The following is a 19,607-nucleotide window of genomic DNA, read 5'->3' as shown; positions in this document are numbered from 1 at the left end:
TGCACTGATTGAGCACCCACTGTTTGCTAGGTACCAGGATGCACATTTACGGTAGGTGGCAGAGTCCTGGGGGAACCCAAGTCTACCAGGGAGACGGGCACATAGTTGGACCACTGGCAGGTGCTGCAGGAGAGAAGGCTACCCCGGGAGCTCTGGGGACCAGGTGGGGCAGGGCATCTGACACAGCACAGGCCTGAAACTGATGGAGGTCACAGGGAAGGTCAGCTCCTCCCATCTGGTGCATATACACGTCCATAATAGGTGTGGCAGTTGGAGAAACAGGATAAGACACATCTTTGTGGGCATCCATAACTCTTTTTCTGAAATGGGAAAGCATGATTTCTGTGTCATTTGGAATACATTTAATGACCAAGAGGGAACTGGAGAGAATATTGGGTTGAGGAACGGCTGCTAGATGGCCTGGGTGCAGCCACTCTTCAATGCTGTGCTCACCGCAGACATTGCCAATTGATCGTGACCATCTTTCCTGCTAAACACAAATGGAGCCTCAGAATTCTTCCCAATTAGAGCATTCCTGATTCTCACTAATCCATTGGAGGTGGCTTTTGAGATGAAACCCATTTGTTATCCTCAATGGATTTGTAAAGCTCCTTGTTTCATGCGGAAAGTGCACTACCTTGCTCAAGGTAGTGATAAGACTAAACAGTGCTCCCCACTATGGAGACATCTTCAGTTGTCACAGCCTGGGAGGAGGGGCTACTGGCATCAAGTGGGTAGAGGCCAGGAATGCTGCAAAAAAAAAAAAATCCTGCAATGCATGGGACGGTCCCCCACAACAAGGAATTATCCAGTTCAAAATGTCAGTGGTACCAAGGATGAGAAGCTCTGAACTAAAATAACTCTGCTCTCTGGCTTCTAGTCCCTGGAGTCCCTTGGAAGATGAGATTATGTGCCATTTCTGGCAGAGAAATAGGGAATTGGTTTGGAAAGTACTAGAGCAGTTGTTCTCACCCTTGTCTGCCTTGTTAGGTCCAGGGCTTTTCAAAAACTCTCCTGGGGATCATTTAAGTGTCCTTATGCACAGTCCACACCACAGACTAACTACATCAGAATCTCTGGGGTGGAGAACCCAGACACCAGGAATTTTTAAAGCTCCCCAGATGATTCTAGTGAGGTTGAGAATAATCAACCCTTTAGGGGCAGATCAGCCTGGGTTTGAAACTTATCTCCATCCCTGATCTGCTCTATGACCTTCTTTAACCTCTGTGAGCTGCTGATTCCTTTTCGAAAAATGGAGAGCATCAGATTTTCAGTGGAGGGCTGGAGTAAGGGCTCAAGCGTTCTGTATGCAAAGTTTGTGGGGTGGAGCTTGGTGCATGCTGGGTGTCTCCTCCCCTGGTGTCAGTGTCCCCAGAGTCAATGATGGTATCAGAGGGGGTCAGGGCTTCTCAGAATAAGTGGGCTGATCCCCCTCCTGGCCTTCACTCTGACTGCCAGGACTCAGCTTTCTGTCCCTTTCTCCCAGGTCAGGATGCAGGCCGAGGCTCTGGAGGGACCACCCAGGGAACCGCGTGGGGCTGGAATCGGAGAGCCCGAGAGAGCCCTAGCCAGGTGTCGGAGCTGGACAGGACTCAGCTGAGCCAGGACCTGGGTGGGGGCACCCTGGCCATTGACAAACTGCCGGATAACGGGACCAGGGTGGTGGTGAGTGCTGGAGGGACACAGAGGGGGAGGGAGGTGGTGGTGGGGGGTCCCCAGGTGCCCCTTATAAGCTTGTCAGAGCCACAAGTGTATCCTTTGGGGTCGATCCTGGAGGTCAGTGTGGAGAGAGGGTTCCCAGGGGAGGGGATGGAAGCCTGGCCCAGCCTGGGTCAGAAAATCTTAGCATCTCAGAGCTTCACAGGCTGCTTACCTCCTTGTGGACTCAGAGAGGGGCAGTGACTTGCTCAAGGATGCACAGCATTACCACAGGGTTCAAGACACTGGACTCTTCCATGTCTTAGGGCCTCCACTAGAAGCAGAATGAAGGTGGCTATTACTAGTCACATTGACTGCCAGCTCTGGCCCTGTGCCTACTTCATTTCTGTACCATCTACAGACCACATGGCCTCAAAGGGTTAATGGTGTGACTGCTCAGCCCCAGGGCAGGACACTCTGAGCGGAGAAGGCAATTAGGGTGGTGCAGCTAAAGAAAAGCTCCTCTGCCTGGGGCAGTCCTGGGGCTGGTGAAGCAGGGAAGACCTGGAGACTGCAGTAGAAGAGCTGATGGGGGTTTCTGTGTCTGGGAGAATCTGTAATTGCGTGTGTGTCTGAGGGTTACTGTGTATTATGTACCTTTGCCTGTGTGTCTGTCACCGTGGGCTGCTGTGTCTATGATGAGTGTGAGTGTATGAGAGAGACTGTATGAGCACGGGTATGAGCGGAGGCGGCCACGGCTGCAAGTGAATAGGGTGGATTCTCAGGAGGCAGAAAAACAACGGAAGGAGAAGCAACAAGAGGATGGGCATTTCTTTATGTTTCAATAACTCGTTTTTTAAATCCAAGACACGCACGCAATCAAAAAGGTCAAATAGTGCTGAAGTCAGAAAATAAAACACAGCAGTCCGCCCCTCCGCTCTGGGCCTGCCCACCCCTTGCTCAGAATATGGCACTTTGAGCTTTTTACCTGGCTGTTACCTCCGTGTTCCTAAGTAATTTCCTTATGCAGCTGCCTCTTGATAAATCTGTTTAGACATTATATGTTGATTGCCCATTGTGTAGATGAAGATTCACCTTCTGTGTACTCCCCCAAACATGGTTTAATGCTCTCAATATTGTTAAATCCATAGGCTCTGCTTTTTTATCTTTATCAGGTAAATATTGTTCACCACTAAGCCAATCAGGGCACTATCATTGTTTCCTTTCTTGCATCATTTTTGCTTTTCCTACCTCCCACCCCCACCTATTGCACTAACAGTATATGTACTTTTTTTTTAATTAAATTTTTTTAAATTCTTTTGACTTCACTGCACAGCATGTGGGCTCTTAGTTCTCTGACTAAGAATCAAATCCACATCTCCCTGCACTGGAAGCACTGAGTCTTAACCACTGGACCACCAGGAAAGTCCATGGCTATGTATTCTTAAACATTCACTGGCCTCAAACATAATTTTTGGCATGGTCAAACCTATCTTTTTTTTTTTTTTGAATCTCTCTCCTGTTGTCACGCTGCTCCAACCTGGCCCGGTGCTCGCCTGCCTGCCCGCAGCCATCCTGGAACTCCCTAATCTCTCTCTTCACTGGGTGCCCTGTCCTCTTGATCCTGTGTCTTTTCTTTCCTGCTTTGCTCCCTCATTTGTTTAGCTTCCTGAGAAAGGTTATAGAAGAAGAGAAATTCTTTGGAGAACTTGCACGTCTGAAAATGCCTTTATTCTATCCTCACACTTGATTGATGGTTTGGCTGAATATAGAATTCTAGATTAAAAATAATCTTCCTTCACGAGTTTGCAGGCATCTCACATGGTCGTCTGGCTTCTGATGTCACTGTTGAGAGGTCTGATGTCGTGCTTTATGCTCATTGTAGATAACTGCTTTCCCGGAAGCTCTCAGAGTGTTACCTTAAGTTAACCCCAGCCTTCTAAAAGTGTCTGTCCTGTCTTTCTCTCTCACAGCTCTGGACAGTTGACGGGCTATTTCAACCCAGACACTTCTATTCACCAGTTCTGGAAAATCTTCTTGTTTTATTGCTTTGACTATCTTCTCTCTGCTACATACTCAGCTCTTTCTTCCAGATCCCTTGATTAGAAGTCCATCTAGGGAATTGATTCCCAAACTTTCTTCTCTCTTCTGTTGTCTATCCCTTCGCATGTTTTGTTGCCTGTTAGTTGGCTTGTAAGTGTTGTTGTTGATCCACTTTCTGGGATTTTCTTTCTTTTTTTTTAGTATTTATTTATTTGGCTTTGCTGGGTCTTAGTTGCAGCCCATGGGATCTTTGCTCTTTAGTCGCAGCATGCAAACTCTTAGCTGCGGCATGTGGGATCTAGTTCCCTGACCAGGGATCAAACCCCTGCCCTCTGCATTGGGAGCACAGAGTCTTAGCTACTGGACCATCAGGGAAGTCTCCTCGACCTTATTTTCTTAATGTTACCGATCTGTTTTCTACTATCATATTTTTCATTTCCATGAGCTATTTATTCTTTTCTTTAAAAAAATAGTCTCCTATGGTTCTTGTGTCATGGATGTAATAGCTTTTCTAAGGATATTTTTTGAATTTTAATATTTTTTCCTGCAGCATTTCTTTCTTTCTGTTTTTTTAAAGAGTTTAATGTAGGAACAGTATACACAGAGGGGCCAGGAGTGGGCAGGGTGAAGGAAGAGAAGATGTTAGGAGAAGCTGCAGCAGGGAGCAGCTAAAACTGTGCACGTGAGCCTGAGCTGGCAGGGAGAGAGGCTCCTCAGAGGAGGGAGAGCTGTGCCACTCTGCCACAGGGGCTGCTGGGCGGGGCGCACCAGTGTTCCTGGGAGAGGAACCCAGCCTCTCTGCAGCCTGGTAGGGAGGGAGCAGGGTAACACATGCTCTGAACTGTCTTTCTGCATTGTTTCTGTGACTTATTTTTCCCTTTACCTCAGCCTCTGATGTGGCTTGGCACCATTACTGATCCTGTCTTTATTTAAAACATTAACCTTTTGTTCCTCGTGGACTTTTTGGCATCAATTGAACTAATTAATTTGATTTAAAAAATATATGGCATTAAAATATTCTCTTGATGGCTGAGTTTGTTGATGCCACTTTATTATTTAAAAAAATTTTTATTGGAGTCTTGTTGATTTACAATGTTGTGTTAGTTTCAGGTATGTGTGTGTGTTAGTTGCCCCGTTGAGTCTGACTCTTTGCGACCCTTGGACTGTAGCCCACTGGGCTGTTCTGTCCATGGAATTCTCTAGGCAAGAATACTGAAGTGGGTTGCCATTCTCTCCTCTAGGATATCTTCCCTACCCAGGGATTCAACCCAGGTCTCCTGCATTGCAGGCAGATTCTTTACCATTTGAACCACCAGGGAAGCCCAGCTCTAGGTGTATATACAGCATAGTGATTCAGTTATACATACATATTTTCATTCTTTTTCAGATCTTTTTCCCATATAGGTTATTACAGAACATTGAGTAGAGTTCCCTGTGCTATCGTAGGTCCTTGTTGATTACCTATTTTATATCTAGTAGTTTGTGTGTGTGTTAATCCTAATTTACCCCTCCCCACCATGTTTCCCCTTTGGTCCCCATAAATTCATTTTTAAAATCTGAAAGTCTGTTTCTGTTTTGTAAATAAGTTCTTTTCGCTGGTGCCATTTTGAGGGTTAGACCGGAAGTCGGGGCCTCCCTCACCTCACCCTAATACCAACCCTGACGTGGAGCCTCAGAGAAGGCAGTCCCATTCACTTCCCATCCTGCCCTGTCTTCTTCATCCTGCAGAACCATGGAGACATGGTGGGGTGATGGGACGGAGGGCCAGGGCAGGGGAGGCACCCTGAGGAAGGGAACGCCTGGAGGCTCACTCCTCCCCCAACCTCCAGCTTTGTTGGGCCATCAGTTAAAGAACTGGTATTTGCTCTGGGCCAGACACCACGGTCAGAGGACCATGGCCCAGTTTGGGCAGAGAGGTCCTTGCGGAAGAGAGCCACAGAGACGTGGCCTTCTGGAAGCAATTGTCTGTGGGCGTTCGGAAAGGGCAGTGGGGATCGTTAAGAGCCAGTATGGATTCAATAACCCCAGAGCCTAAAAAATAACATAAATTCTCGGGCTCCACCCGGAACTGACTGGTTGAGAAACACTGCAGCTCTCCCCCCATATGATACTGATGGTTCTCTACGTGTGGGGACTTCTGAGCTATAACATTCCACACCCATTTTAAAATCCATTACCAGACTGATCACCGGAAGGGGAGGCTTTCTCAGGTGCCATGCGTCTGTACTTGATCACAAGACTTCCACCACCCTGGGGGCTTTGTGGCCCCCTCCACACATCAGGAGTCCACACGAAGGAGGACTTCTCTGGTGGTCTGATGGTTAAGACTCCGTGCTTCTACTGCAGGGGGGCAGGGGTTCTATTCCTGGTTGGGGAACTAAGATCCCCCATGTCATTTGGTGCAGCCAGAAGGAAAAAAAAAAGAGTCCACGTGAAGGAGCCCGGCCCCACCCTGGAAAGCCCCTCTGACTGCAGTAGACTTGTCCTTAGCTCTGCCCAGAAGATTGGAAAATCAAACTTCTAGATGAGACTTCTCTGACAGTCGGAAGAGAGTTCAGATGTCAGATTAGGAACCAGAAGCCCTCCTCTGTAGGCTGGATGATAGGTGGCCTCAGGCCGGATGAAACTTCCAGGACGAATATAAATCCTGGCACTTCAGCTTAAAATCAGGTGGGAGAGATGTGGCTTAGCAGCAGTTCACGAGGAAAAGAGTTGGAGCTCCTCACTGCTTGTGGGCTGGGATGAGTCAGGAGTGTGGAGTGGCTGCCAAGGACGGAGGTGGGAGCCAGCTGTGTTCATGGAAACCCACAGAAACCCCGGCGACAAGGGTTGGGGCTCTGGGAATCCTGTGGTGGGGAGGGAGGGTGTTTCTTGCCTTGACCATGGCTGAGGGGCTTGTGTCCCCTTTCAGATGGTTATGTAGAAACCAGAGTAGTCTGAATGGTTGAAGGAGCCTGGAGCATTTAGCCCGCAACAGAGAAACTTCTAGATGTGGCTGTTTTCTAATAGCTGCAGGGTTGGGACTGGGGCAGAGGGAAAGGATTATTTTTCTCTATAGCTCATATCCCTTCCTGTATGGACTTATCTGTTTGTTTGTATTGCCTCTCTTTCCCTGAAGCCGAGGCACATGTGATCTGAGATGGGCTTATCACTCTGTCGCCAGTGCCTGGCCCACAGTGGGCGTTCCTCCTTTGAAGGAACTAAGGAGGCAGGGATTTCCCATCTCCAGAGGCCTTGAAAGACAGGGTTGGTGAAGAGAAGAGGTTTTGCCCGGGGTGAGTCGTTGGACGTACTAGCCTCAAAGGACCCAACTCTACTAACTTCTGGGTTCCCTCACACGTAAGACAATGTCAGTGCTTACATACCCTATATGCACCGGAACACATGTACACACACTGCGACCTGGCGTGGGGGCCTCGTGCCTGAATCCTCAGAGAGGTCTGTGCTCCATTCCTACCTGGCCTTGAACCCATTAGGCCTTGCCCTGAGCAGCGCTCAGTGGAGAATGGTAATGACTGCCTCTCTTCAGCACAGCTAGACCTCCACACCCCCCGGGCTGTGTGCTCACCCTACCCTGGACAGCAGGCCCTCTTGAGGTGTCCCGGGAAGGGGCCCAGAGAGGCCTGCTTCTCCTGTGTCTCAGCATCTCTGAGAGCTGGATTCTCCTCGTCCAAAGGAAACTCCATCTTGGCAGCAGAGGGCTGAGCGAGAGGGAAGTGGCAGAAAGGGGACATTTCAGCAAGCTTGATTTGGTCTGCTTCAGAAAGTTCTCTTCGGCTTCCACAGGACAACATTTCCACCATTTATCCACATCACAGTCTGTTCTGTGCCAAAAGGAACCAGACTCTGGTTCCCTCTGCTCGAGAGGCTGAGGGCCTGGCACCTGGGCTACCATCCCTTTTGCCCCCACCCTCACCACCCCACCCAGGAGCCCCCTCATTTCCCTTCATGGCTCCTTAGTCCGCCCTCCTGGCCCCTTCCCTGCTGGCCCAGCTCCCTCACCTCAGCCTGTCTGCCCAGCCCCCATTCCAGACCTTCTCTGCCCAGCCCCACCGCCCCCACCCCCATCTTCCTGTCTCACTCCTTTGGCCTCACCCCTTCTTCCTAGTCCCTTCTGCCCAGCACCTCCTGCCTGGCCACCTTGCCACAATGCTCCTTCAACTCGGACCTCTTGCTTTGGAAACTTTGAGGCGTCTGGCCTGTGTTCCCAGGGTGGACTCAGAGCCATCTCCTTGGATTTTATTCCCACGCCCACTCTGCCACCATCTACCATCCTATTTCTCCGTGGAAATAGGATTCTTGTCTGGACTCAAGCTTTCCAGAGATTTTCCACCAAGGCCAATCCTGAGGCCCTGGGGACACTGGAAATTTTATAGGGGAGGGAGGGATTGGGGAAGGCTGTGGTGCTAAGTCAGAAATCTGGGAAGAGGCACAGTTTATCCTCCAAGAGGCTGAAGGGGAATGTCTTCAAACCTGGGGATTTCCAAATCCAAATGAAGGGTTTTCTTGGTTCTGTGGTTCATGTCTGGTACACAGTTTGGGAGGAACCAAGTTTAAGAGCATTCAGATTTGGGAGTTCCCCGGTGATAGAACAGTTTTACTCCATAACAGAAAATTCTGACTCCCCACCTCTCACCCCAGTATTCCCCCTGGCCTCCCTTCCCTGAATTCCTCTCCTCTCTCTCTGACCCAAGCAAAACTTCCCAGCTCATCCAACCGCCCTGGCAAGCCTAGGAATGCTGAGGAACTCTGCAGCTGGGCAGGACTACAGCATTCAAGACAGTTGGGCAGCAAGAGGGACAAGTGGGTGCATCTGCCTGGTTTCTACACTCGCCCAAGGGAGGCAGTTCCCAAAATGAAACCTCTAGAAGGCCCCCTCCCCAGACCTGAGGGCCTAGGGAAGACAGGACAGACAGACTCGAAGCAGGGACACAAGAAGAGCCCCAAGCAATGGCTCAGGGAAGAACCCAGGCATGCCGGTGCCTGCACTCAGGCGCAGGGGTGGGGTGAGGAGGCTGCTAGGGGAAGATTCCTGAGGGTAGAGGGTGAGGTGGGTGGAAGGAAAGTTGTGAGCTGAATTGCAAAGAGAGAGAAAATAAGAGATATTGTGAAAAGGAGGCGTGTCCTGAGAGGTGAAAGATGGAGTCCGGACATTCAATCCAGCGCTGTGGAAAGAGTACCACCGTCCTGGCTTCCCATCTGGCATGCACCAGCGGCAGACCTTGGGCCGGGCACTTAAAACCTTCAGTTAATGAGCCTGGCATTTCAAACCCCTACTAGCTCCAGATTTCTCAAATGGAGTGGGTAGGTACTGATCTTACAAAGTTGAGACTCAAGAGCAAAATGCCAGGCACTTGGGTTCTCAGTCGGGGATATCTCCCCTACGTGGCTCGGAAAGTGTGCCACAGCGCCCTCTGCTGGCTGCTCAGCCTAAGGCGGTCCGCCTCCCACGCAGGTCCCTTTCGTTGACTCTTTCTCTTTCCCTTCAGCCGGCTAGTTGGTCGGTCGGTCGGTTGGTTGGTTTTCTTTCTTTCTTGTCGAGGTGAAATTCACATTAAAAAATTAACCATTTTAAAGTGAAGTGCGTTTAACACGCCCACGGTGTTGTGCAACCATCATCTCTATCTAGTCCCAAAACAGTTTCATCCCCCAAAAGGAAACCCTGGATGTAGGCTGTCGCTCCACAGCCCCTGCCTCCAGTCCCAAGTAACCCCCAATCTGTGTTCTCTTTCTATGAATTTACCTGTTCTGCATAGTTCATATATAAATGAAATACCATATATGATCTTTCATGTCTCGTTTCTTTCCCCTGGCATAATGTTTTCACAGCTATCCATTTTATGCCTGAATAGTGTCTTCCATTATATGGATATACCACAGTTTTGTTCATCTGTTTCTTAGCTGATAGACATTTAGGTTTCCTCCTTTTGGCTATTGTGAACAGTGCTGCTGTGAACATGTATACGTGTACTTGTTAGAGTACATATTTTCAGCTCTTTGTGGTATATACCTAGAAGTGAAACTGCTGAGTCATAGTGTAATTCTATGCTAAACTCTTTGAGGAACTGCCAGACTGTTTTCCACAGTGACTGAACCATATTACATTCCCACCAGCAATGTATGAGGGTTCCCATTTCTCCACATCCTTGCCAACATTTATTCTTTCTCTCTCTCTTTTTTTTAAATTATAGCATCCTAGTGGGTGCGATCTAGTATCTCACTATGGTTTTGCTTTGTGTTTCCCTAATGACCTAAATCAAATCCCTTATGATTATACAGTGGAAGTGAGAAATGGATTTAAGGGACTAGATCTGATAGACAGAGTGCCTGATGAACTATGGACGGAGGTTCGTGACATTGTACAGGAGACAGGGATCAAGACCATCCCCATGGAAAAGAAATGCAAAAAAGCAAAATGGCTGTCTGGGGAGGCCTTACAAATAGCTGTGAAAAGAAGAGAAGAGAAAAGCAAAGGAGAAAAGGAAAGATATAAGCATTTCAATGCAGAGTTCCAAAGAATAGCAAGGAGAGATAAGAAAGCCTTCCTCCATGATCAATGCAAAGAAATAGAGGAAAACAACAGAATGGGAAAGACTAGAGATCTCTTCAAGAAAATTAGAGATACCAAGGGAACATTCCATGTAAAGATGGGCTCGATAAAGGACATAAATGGTATGGACCTTACAGAAGCAGAAGATATTAAGAAAAGGTGGCAAGAATACACAGAAGAACTGTACAAAAAAGAGCTTCACGAACCAGATAATCATGATGGTGTGATCACTCACCTAGGGCCAGACATCCTGGAATGTGGAGTCAAGTGGGCCTTAGAAAGCATCACTATGAACAAAGCTAGTGGAGGTGATGGAATTCCAGTTGAGCTATTTCAGATCCTGAAAGATGATGCTGTGAAAGTGCTGCACTCAATATGCCAGCAAATGTGGAAAACTCAGCAGTGGCCACAGGACTGGAAAAGGTCAGTTTTCATTCCAATCCCAAAGAAAGGCAATGCCAAAGAATGCTCAAACTACTGCACAGTTGCACTCATCTCACACGCTAGTGAAGTAATGCTCAAAATTCTCCAAGCCAGGCTTCAGCAGTACGTGAACCGTGAACTTCCAGATGTTCAAGCTGGTTTTAGAAAAGACAGAGGAAGCAGAGATCAAATTGCCAACATCCACTGGATCATGGAAAAAGCAAAAGAGTTCCAGAAAAACATCTATTTCTGCTTTATTGACTATGCCAAAGCCTTTGACTGTGTGGATCACAATAAACTGTGGAATATTCTGAAAGAGATGGGAATACCAGACCATCTGACCTCCCTCTTGAGAAACCTATATGCAGGTCAGGAAGCAACAGTTAGAACTGGACATGGAACAACAGACTGGTTCCAAATAGGAAAAGGAGTACGTCAAGTCTGTATATTGTCACCCTGCTTATTTAACTTATATGCAGGGTACATCATGAGAAATGCTGGGCTGGAAGAAGCACAAGCTGGAATCAAGATTGCCGGGAAAAATATCAATAATCTCAGATATGCAGATGACACCACCCTTATGGCAGAAAGTGAAGAGGAACTAAAAAGCTTCTTGAAAGTGAAAGAGGAGAGTGAAAAAGTTGGCCTAAAGCTCAACATTCGGAAAACAAAGATCATAGCATCTGGTCCCATCACTTCATGGGAAATAGATGGAGAAACTGTGGAAACAGTGTCAGACTTTATTTTGGGGGGCTCCAAAATCACGGCAGATGGTGATTGCAGCCATGAAATTAAAAGACGCTTACTCTTTGGAAGGAAAGTAATGACCAAACTAGATAGCATATTGAAAAGCAGAGATATTACCTTGCCAACAAAGGTCTGTCTAGTCAAGGCTATGGTTTTTCTAGTAGTCATGTATGGATGTGAGAGTTGGACTGTGAAGAAGGCTGAGTGCTGAAGAATTGATGCTTTTAAACTGAGGTGTTGGAGAAGACTCTTGAGAGTCCCTTGGACTGCAAGGAGATCCAACCAGTCCATCCTAAAGGAGATCAGTCCTGGGTGTTATTGGAAGGAATGATGCTGAAGCTGAAACTCCAATACTTTGGCCACCTCATGCGAAGAGTTGACTCATGGGAAAAGACTCTGATGCTGGGAGGGATTGGGGGCAGGAGGAGAAGGGGACGACCCAGGATGAGATGGCTGGATGGCATCATGGACTCGATGGACGTGAGTCTGAGTGAGCTCCGGGAGTTGGTGACGGATAGGGAGGCCTGGAGTGCTGCGATTCATGGGGTTGCAAAGAGTCGGACACGACTGAGCGACTGAACTGAACTGAACTGAACTGAATAACTAATGATATGAGCTTCTTTTCTTGTGCTTGTTGGCCATTTGTATATTTTCTTTGGAGAAATGTCTACTTATGTCCTTTGCCCATTTATTTTTCTTTTGCCCATTTGTAAAATTGGGTGATTTGTCTTTTTGTGTTAGGCAGGTTTCTTAACCTCTCTGAGCCCATTTCTTCATTGTCACATGAGGATGCTATTGCCTAATAGCAAAGGTGTCATACACTAACCTACATAAAGGGGCCCGGGGTTGGGAATGACAGACATTAGCTGACTCTGAATTAGGCTCTGGTTGAGTGACGAACCATCTGTGTTTTCCCAAGATGGTGCTGTTTTTGGCACTGAATGTCCAGCATCCTGGGAGACCCCTCAGTCTCAGGCACATTGGGACAGTGGGCCATCTTAATCTGGTCCCAATAATGGTTAATAGTGTGTATCTTTGCTGATTGTCACTCTAAACCTCGGTTTCCTCACCTAAATGTCTCGTAGAGTTTTCATAAAAATCAGTTGAGCTAATTGACTGAAAAGTTAATCAGAAAGTTCTAGGAAAAATGAGTAGTGGTTTCTCCCCAGATCTTAGCTGGAAGTACAAAAATGGGACCCCAGCCACAAAGGAGGATTTCCTGGCCTTGAAGCTTTAGGGGCTACTCTTCATATTATCACAATTACTCATTGTATAGTGGGAGCTTGTTAGGAATGCAGTTGCTCAGGCCCCTCAGACCTGCAGAAACAGAATCTGACTCCCAGGTGATTCTTATGCACATTAAAACTTGAGAAGCACTGCTTTGCATCAGAGGCTTTGAAGCAGGGATGATAATTCCAGATATGAAAAGTGTATCAACAAATTCATCAGAGTAGTATTTAAAATAGAAAAATAGAGCATAAAAACTGGAAACTATCTAAGTGCTCCTGAATAAGGAGATAGTTAAGAAAATTATGTGTTTTCTTCTGAGTAGATGGTCATGACTCATTTACAAATGATTGTTAAAAGACCATGTTCAGCATCAGAAACTGCTTCAGATATCATGAAACATGACAGAAGCCGTCCACACAACTGGGTAGTCAGCAGGATTATAGCCACGTGAAATTACATCCAGATGAAAAAGACTAGAAGGAAATATGCCAGAATGGGACCAGGTGATGGGTAGAGGAGGCCTGTTTTTGTTTTTGTTTTTTTTTTGTTCCTTGTTGGTTTAATTCTCTGTGGTTACATGAAATATATTGATGCTGTCAAAATCTCTGGTTGACTGATAGATACTCCTCCAAAAGGCCGCATATTGAATCAGTGTCAGGATAAGATGATTCTTCCATTTCCATGAAGTGTCAGGGGGTATTAAAAAATACTTTGTCTAGAAAGCCAGTTTACACCCTCTTTCCAAGCCTGGTCCAAACCCCTCTTTCAGCACCTTCTCAGGTCAGCCTCACGCACCCTGACACCTCTTTACCCATATGGTCTTCAGCACTATATCAAAGCCTCTTTGTCTAGCCTGGGTCTCTCCCTTTCCAGGCTAGCTCACGGGACCTACTTTCTGCAATTCTGTGATGACAATGTTCCATGTGGTTTATTTCAGTCTGAGGCTTGAATGCCTCAAGAGGGCAGATCGAGGTTATTATGTAGGTGCATGAGGTGAGGGAGACTAAAGGAGCCCTCCCTGAGAGCTGGCCTCACTCCCCGGCCTTGCATTTCATCCACTCAATGACAAAGGTCAGTACAGTCAAAGTTGTGGTTTTTCCATTAGTCATGCATGAATGTGAGAGCTGGACAATAAAAAAGGCTGAGCATCAAAGAATTGTTGCCTTCAAACTGTGGTGCTGGAGAAGACTCTTGAGAGTCCCTTGGGCAGCAAGGAGATGAAACCAGTCAATCCTAAAGGAAATCAGTCCTGAATATTCATTGGAAGGACTGATACTGAAGCTGAAGCTCCAATACCTTGGCTGCCTGATGCAAAAAGCCGACTCATTGGAAAAGACCCTGATGCTGGGAAAGATTGAAGGCAGGAGGAGAAGGGGACGACAGAGGACGAGATGGTTGGATGGCATCACCAACTCAATGGACATGAGTTTGAGCAAGCTCTGGGAGTTGGTGAAGGACAGGGAAGCCTGGCATGCTACAGTCAATGGGATCACACAGAGTTGGGCACAACTGAGCGATTGAACAACAACACTCCAGGAAGCAAGTGTGTCTAATACTATCTGGGAACAGAGATCTAAAGTGCTGGGCAAAGGTTGCACAGCTAGTGAGTGGCAGAGCCAGGATGAAGACTCAGGTCTTTCTGTCCTCGGAGACCTCAGAGACAGAAACGAGTGACATGTTGGTCCATACAGAGGGCACGTCTTGACCAGAGCTTTTCAAACTTTATTGTGCCAAATAATGCCCTGGGAAGCTTGTGTAAATGTGGATTTTGATCCAGCAATTTCGGGGTTGCGTCTGGATTCTGCAGCTGGCACTACTGGAAAAGAACCCGCCTGCCAATGCAGGAGACATAAGAGATGTGGGTTCAGTCCCTGGGTGGAGAAGATTTCCTGGAGTAGGAAATGGCAACCCACTCCAGTATTCTTACCTGGAGAGTCCTGTGGACAGAGGAGCCTGGCGGGCTACGGTCTATAGCGTCGCGAAGAGTCAGACACGACTGAGGATTTAGCACACACGCACCTGGATTCTGCATTTCTGGTGAGCTCTCAGGTGAATCTGAAGGTGCTGGTCCCTGGGCCACACTTTGAGTAGCAGGGATCTAGAAAACATTTCCATTGGTCTTGGAAGGCCTCCTAGAGCAGTGGAGGCAGGCAGTGGGATACCCAGTAATCCCCTCAGCATGTCTTGGGTTGGACCCAGCTGCCTGGCCCGCCATTCTAACCAGCTCGGCCAGCCTGGCTTCTTCAACAGGCCCTGCAGGGTGCACTTGGTCGCCTGCCCCAGCATTTCCACCTGCCAGTTGGCTGGCAGGTGATGGGCTGATGGTGACAGCTTAGCCAGAGTTTTTGTCCAGAAACGGCTTGAGCTCAGCCAAGGTAAATGCTGCCCCGCTGTCAGAAATGAAGTGCCTGGCAGGCTCCCAGCATGAATAATTGAGGCAGAAGAGACACTGAAACAGCAGGCGCTGAAGATGGAGCTGGGGATGGTTTTGAGGAGGCAGCCTCCACAATCAAGACCTTTCCTGGAAAGGTTCAACAGATTCATCATAACAGCTCCCACTTTTCAAACCCCTACTGTGGCTGCTGGGTTAAGAGCTGTATGTGTTATGTTTTGTCTAATTCTTGCAAGAGCTCTGTGAGAAAGGTTACTGATGAGGGAACTGATGCTCAGAGGGGAGAGGAGTGTGTGGCACCAACTATTATATAGTGAGGCTAGTTGTTGAACTTGGGGCTGCTAACTCCAAAGCCCCAGCCCTTGATCCTAGAAGAGTGGTTTTCAAGTTGCAGTCCACAGAACCCTAAGGGTTCCCAGAGGTACTCCAGGGGCCACCGTGGATGGAGGGTGGTAGAGAGGGAAATAGAAGAGCAGGCTGGGTTCCAGGCCTTCTCTTTTCTCCCTGCAGAGTGCTTTACTTTGATGTAATTTATGTATTGCGCCTCCATGGAAGGTTAATTGGAAAAAAGGGTTTCATGGCCAAAAAAGTTTGAAAGCCACGTCATGCTGCTTCCCCAAATGAATGTGGTTTACCCACTGGGGCTTCTTGCAGGCATTTCAAGGAAACACGGTTCCCTCTGGTGGACTTGCCAAGTGGTCTGGCTTGTGCTGTGCTCTCTGCCCTTCTGTAGTGTCAGGTCACCCCCATCACAGCTTCAAGCCTCTGGCCACAGTGCCTGGAAGGCTGCCCTCCGAGGTAACAGGTCTGCCCCACAGATAGCAGGTCAAATGCGGTGTCAGCTGTGAAGTGTGTGAATTCCTCAGGTGAGTTCACTGCCAGGCAAGCCTCTAAGTCCTTTTCCTTTGTTGTGCCCAGTCACTTCATCTGTGTCTGACTCTTTGTGACCCCATGGACTGTAGCCCGCCAGGCTCCTCTGTCCATGGGATTATCCCAGGAAAAATGCTGGATTGGGTTGCCATTTCCTCCTCTAGGGGATCTTCCCGACCCAGGGATCAAACCTGCAGCTCCTACATTGGCAGGCAGGTTCTTTACCACTGAGCCACCTGGGAAGCCCTTTCAGGAGACATATCTATGTGGAAAACAGTGAAGAAGGCTTCAGATTGAGTGGCCTGAGGAGGCCATTTAGAAGCTTGTATTAATTAGGATACAGATTCAGCTGTTGTAAAAATGACCAACTGACAAGGTACTTAGACGTGAAAGAGGTTTATTCCTTTCTTCCATGTAATAGTGTGAGCATAAGTAAGCAGGAGTTGCTGTAGTGTTTCTATGGTGTTAGACACCCAGCTTCCTTCTACAACATTTATCTCTCATGTTATGGTCCAAAATGGCTGTTTCAGCTCCTGCCATCACATCTGCATCCCAGCCAATGGAAACTAAGAAAGGTGAGAGCCTCTTCATTCCTACTGAGGGGAATCATTCTTCTCATCTTCCATTGGTCAGACATAGTCATATAGCTACATGTAGCTGTAAGGAGGGCAGGGAAATGTGATCTAGCCGGATGCCCATGTGTCTAACAAAAACTGGGCGATTCTGCTACTGAAGGAAGGAGAGGAGGAGGATTACTGGGAGACAGTTTTCAGGGTCTACCATGAGTGGACTTGCACCATCAAAACTGCATGCCGCTGGCACATGCTAAGGGACCTGCAGTGGCAGACAGGAAGCACCCCCATGGCTGGTGAATCCCAAGCCACCACCAAGCCCAGAGGCCAGTGGCGACTGCCTTTGTAGAAGGAAAAACATGGCAGCCAAGGAAAAATTCTCCCAGAAATTTAGTTTCTCGTTTCTCTCTTTCCATGCAGATTCTTGCTATCTATGCTGGTGAAGGACTCTCTGGGCTATCCCTCAAAATCCTTCCTCTGATCACCCCTAGGGCACAACTGTTCTCTTTAGGGCTCTTTTGGTTCCAAGGAGCCATTCAAGCTGTCTTGGGAAAGGTTTATAGAGAGAGTTCAGAGACCTGCCATGGGATCCATGGGCTAGAGATGAAGCCTGACCTTCCTGCCTGACCTCGGACCTAGAAAGCCATCAGGAACCAGGACTGCTTTTTCTGTCTTTCGAGAACCTCCTCAACTCGGTCTCTTTTTCACTTATCCAACATATATTTACTGAAGCCCCATGTGAGGGCTGGCTTCCTTCTCCTTTCTGCGGAACAGCAGTCACACTTAGGAGAAGGCCCTGATTACAACAGAGGCCCTGTGCTCCTCACTTGCTGCCCTGCTGCCCTCTCAGTCATGTGACCGAGTACACGTCCTCTGGGTCTATTGTTGTGGCTTTTGGTCAGGCGGCAGCATGGGGAACCTCCCTGCCAGGAATTGAACCCATGCTGCCTGTGTTGGAAATGTAGAGTCTTAACCACTGGACTACCAGCACCTGCTTCGAGTCTGAGCAGGTGGGATCCAGGTTTCCTTGCATGGCCTGAAAGCATCTCCCTCGTAGCTTCACTTCCTTAGAGAAGAGCTTGAGGAATTAGGCGACTTCCTTCCTTCCTTCCCTCCCTCCCTCTCTCCTTCTTTCCTCTTTTGACAGAGAACTGTTTTTCTCATCCTCTCCCCTTGCCTGCATCTCAAATTCCTCCTACCCTGCCCCACTCCAGACAGGAATACAGCCCAAGGGATGTGCTTCAAGCTGCAACTGTACCAATTCAGGTCTTTTGACTGGAAGGGCCTCCTCAGGTGATGGTACGAGCGTTTGGGGAGGAGAAGACGGGGAGCTGGAGGCGCCTTCCCCTGTGCCTGATGTCCTGCCTGTGGGAACGCTGTCCAGAGACTTGCTTCCTTCACAAGTGGCACTTGTGTCTGTCAGCTGCCATCAGTGATGGGGGAGGATGCCGTCCTTGTTGGAGCTTCAGCTTCAGCATCAGTCCTTCCAGTGAATATTCAGGGTTGATTTCCTTTAGGACTGGTTCGATCTCCTTGCTGTCAGTTAGAGATGTGCCATTGGAAGGCTTCTTGGGAACTCCAAGAATGAGCTGACCCTGTCCCAGGATTCCGCAGTAGCACACAGCCTCCTCAGCGGAGCAGCGCTGGCTAGGGTGGTGGGCTGTTTGTCCTTCATGGGCAGAGGACTCAGAGTAACAGGCTGGTGAGACACATCCCCAGTCACCCCACCCTTTGCCTCTTAGGTGACATAGCAAGAGATGTGTCAGCGTCTGTTTGGGCTTCACAACTGCAGAGCGTGGCTTCTGTGCAGGGCTCTCATTTCCAGTGCTTGGAGGTTTGCTGAACAATGTCACCAGGTGAGTCCCAGGGATTAGGTGATGGAAACCAGACCCTTTTCCAGGCCTCCAGGCAGCTGTTTTAAACCTGTTCCCCATGAGCCTCTGTCTCGCTTTGTTTGGTAATAACATCCCATCCTGCTCACTAGAATGCATGGCGATAGCAATAAAACAAAGGAAGAGTAGGCTTTCAACAAACTATGCTTTGAAATTATGAATGGTTGGTCATTCACTTATCAACATATCCTCCAATCGAACACATACTCTGCTTAAACCCCAGAGGTGGGACTTCCCTGGTGGTCTAGTGGTTCACACTCCACACTCCCAGTACAGGGGGACACGGATTGGATCTCTGGTTTGGGAACTAAGATCCCACATGCTGTACAGCACAGCCTAAAAATAACCCACCATAGGTAAAGGCTGACCTTACTTGTGAGGAAATTATGGTCTTCTAGGAAAGGCAGGTATGGAGATAACAAGTCTAAAAGTCAAATCAGTCATCGCAAGTGTGCAACACATGGAAAGGCAGAAGACCACGAGGTGTGATGAGAGTGTAACAGGGACATCAGGAAGCCACTCCTGATGAGAGAGCACCTGAAGAAGTGACCACCGAACTGAGGTCTGAAGGACCATGAGGAGTCAGCTTCTGAACCGCATGAAAAAGAGGTTTTGAGGCATAGGAAGTACCAAGGTCCTGAGTCAGACAAGCACTTGGTGATTTCAGGAACTGAAAGCCCAGGTTCTGTCTAACTGTCCACTCCACTATCCTATCTTATCTTTATTGCTTCCCTGGTGGCTCAGATGGTAAAGAATCTGCCTCCAATGCAGGAGACCAGGGTTTGATTCCTGGATTGGGAAGATCTCTTGGAGAAGGGAATGGCTACCCACTGCAGTATTCTTGCCTGGGGAACCCCATGGACAGAGGAGCCTGGCAGGCTATAGTCCATGAGGTTGCAAAGAGTCGGACATGACTGAGTGACTACCCTTTCACTTGTCTTAATGCTCACAAGATGGCTGTTGAAGCTCCAGTCATCATATCTGCATTCCAGGCAGGAATAAAGAGAAGGGGAAAGGCAAGAGGGATGAGCAGTCAAATTTGACCTCTTGTAGAAGGCTCTACTAGAACCTTCAGTATATCTCATAAGCCAGCCTGCATCACATGGTAAGCCTTAAGTCATCCAGGGAATGAAGTTTTTTAGTTGACTAAATTGGTGCTTGCTACAAAATCAATGTGCTATTAATAAAGAAGCGGGATAATGAATATCGGATAGGCGAAGTCTAGAGTTCGCCTCACAGGGCCTTGGAGG

The 19,607-nt window shown here is 48.1% G+C and overlaps 1 protein-coding gene across 1 annotated transcript in view; it reads left to right on the top strand.

Annotated features, from left to right (window-relative positions):
• The window catches only part of PLXDC1 (plexin domain containing 1), a 61,697-nt gene that overhangs the window by 6,068 nt on the left and 36,022 nt on the right, over positions 1–19,607 (top strand). Inside the window, exon 2 of the mRNA XM_068978578.1 lies at positions 1,487–1,665. Coding sequence (XP_068834679.1) covers positions 1,487–1,665 — 179 coding nt within the window. The remainder of the gene's footprint in view (positions 1–1,486; positions 1,666–19,607) is intronic.

Source organism: Capricornis sumatraensis, chromosome 8 (genome assembly GCF_032405125.1).
Source record: "Capricornis sumatraensis isolate serow.1 chromosome 8, serow.2, whole genome shotgun sequence".
Classification (NCBI taxonomy): domain Eukaryota; kingdom Metazoa; phylum Chordata; class Mammalia; order Artiodactyla; family Bovidae; genus Capricornis; species Capricornis sumatraensis.
Note: the sequence above shows the minus strand (reverse complement) of the source record. Positions and strands in the feature narration are given on the sequence as shown.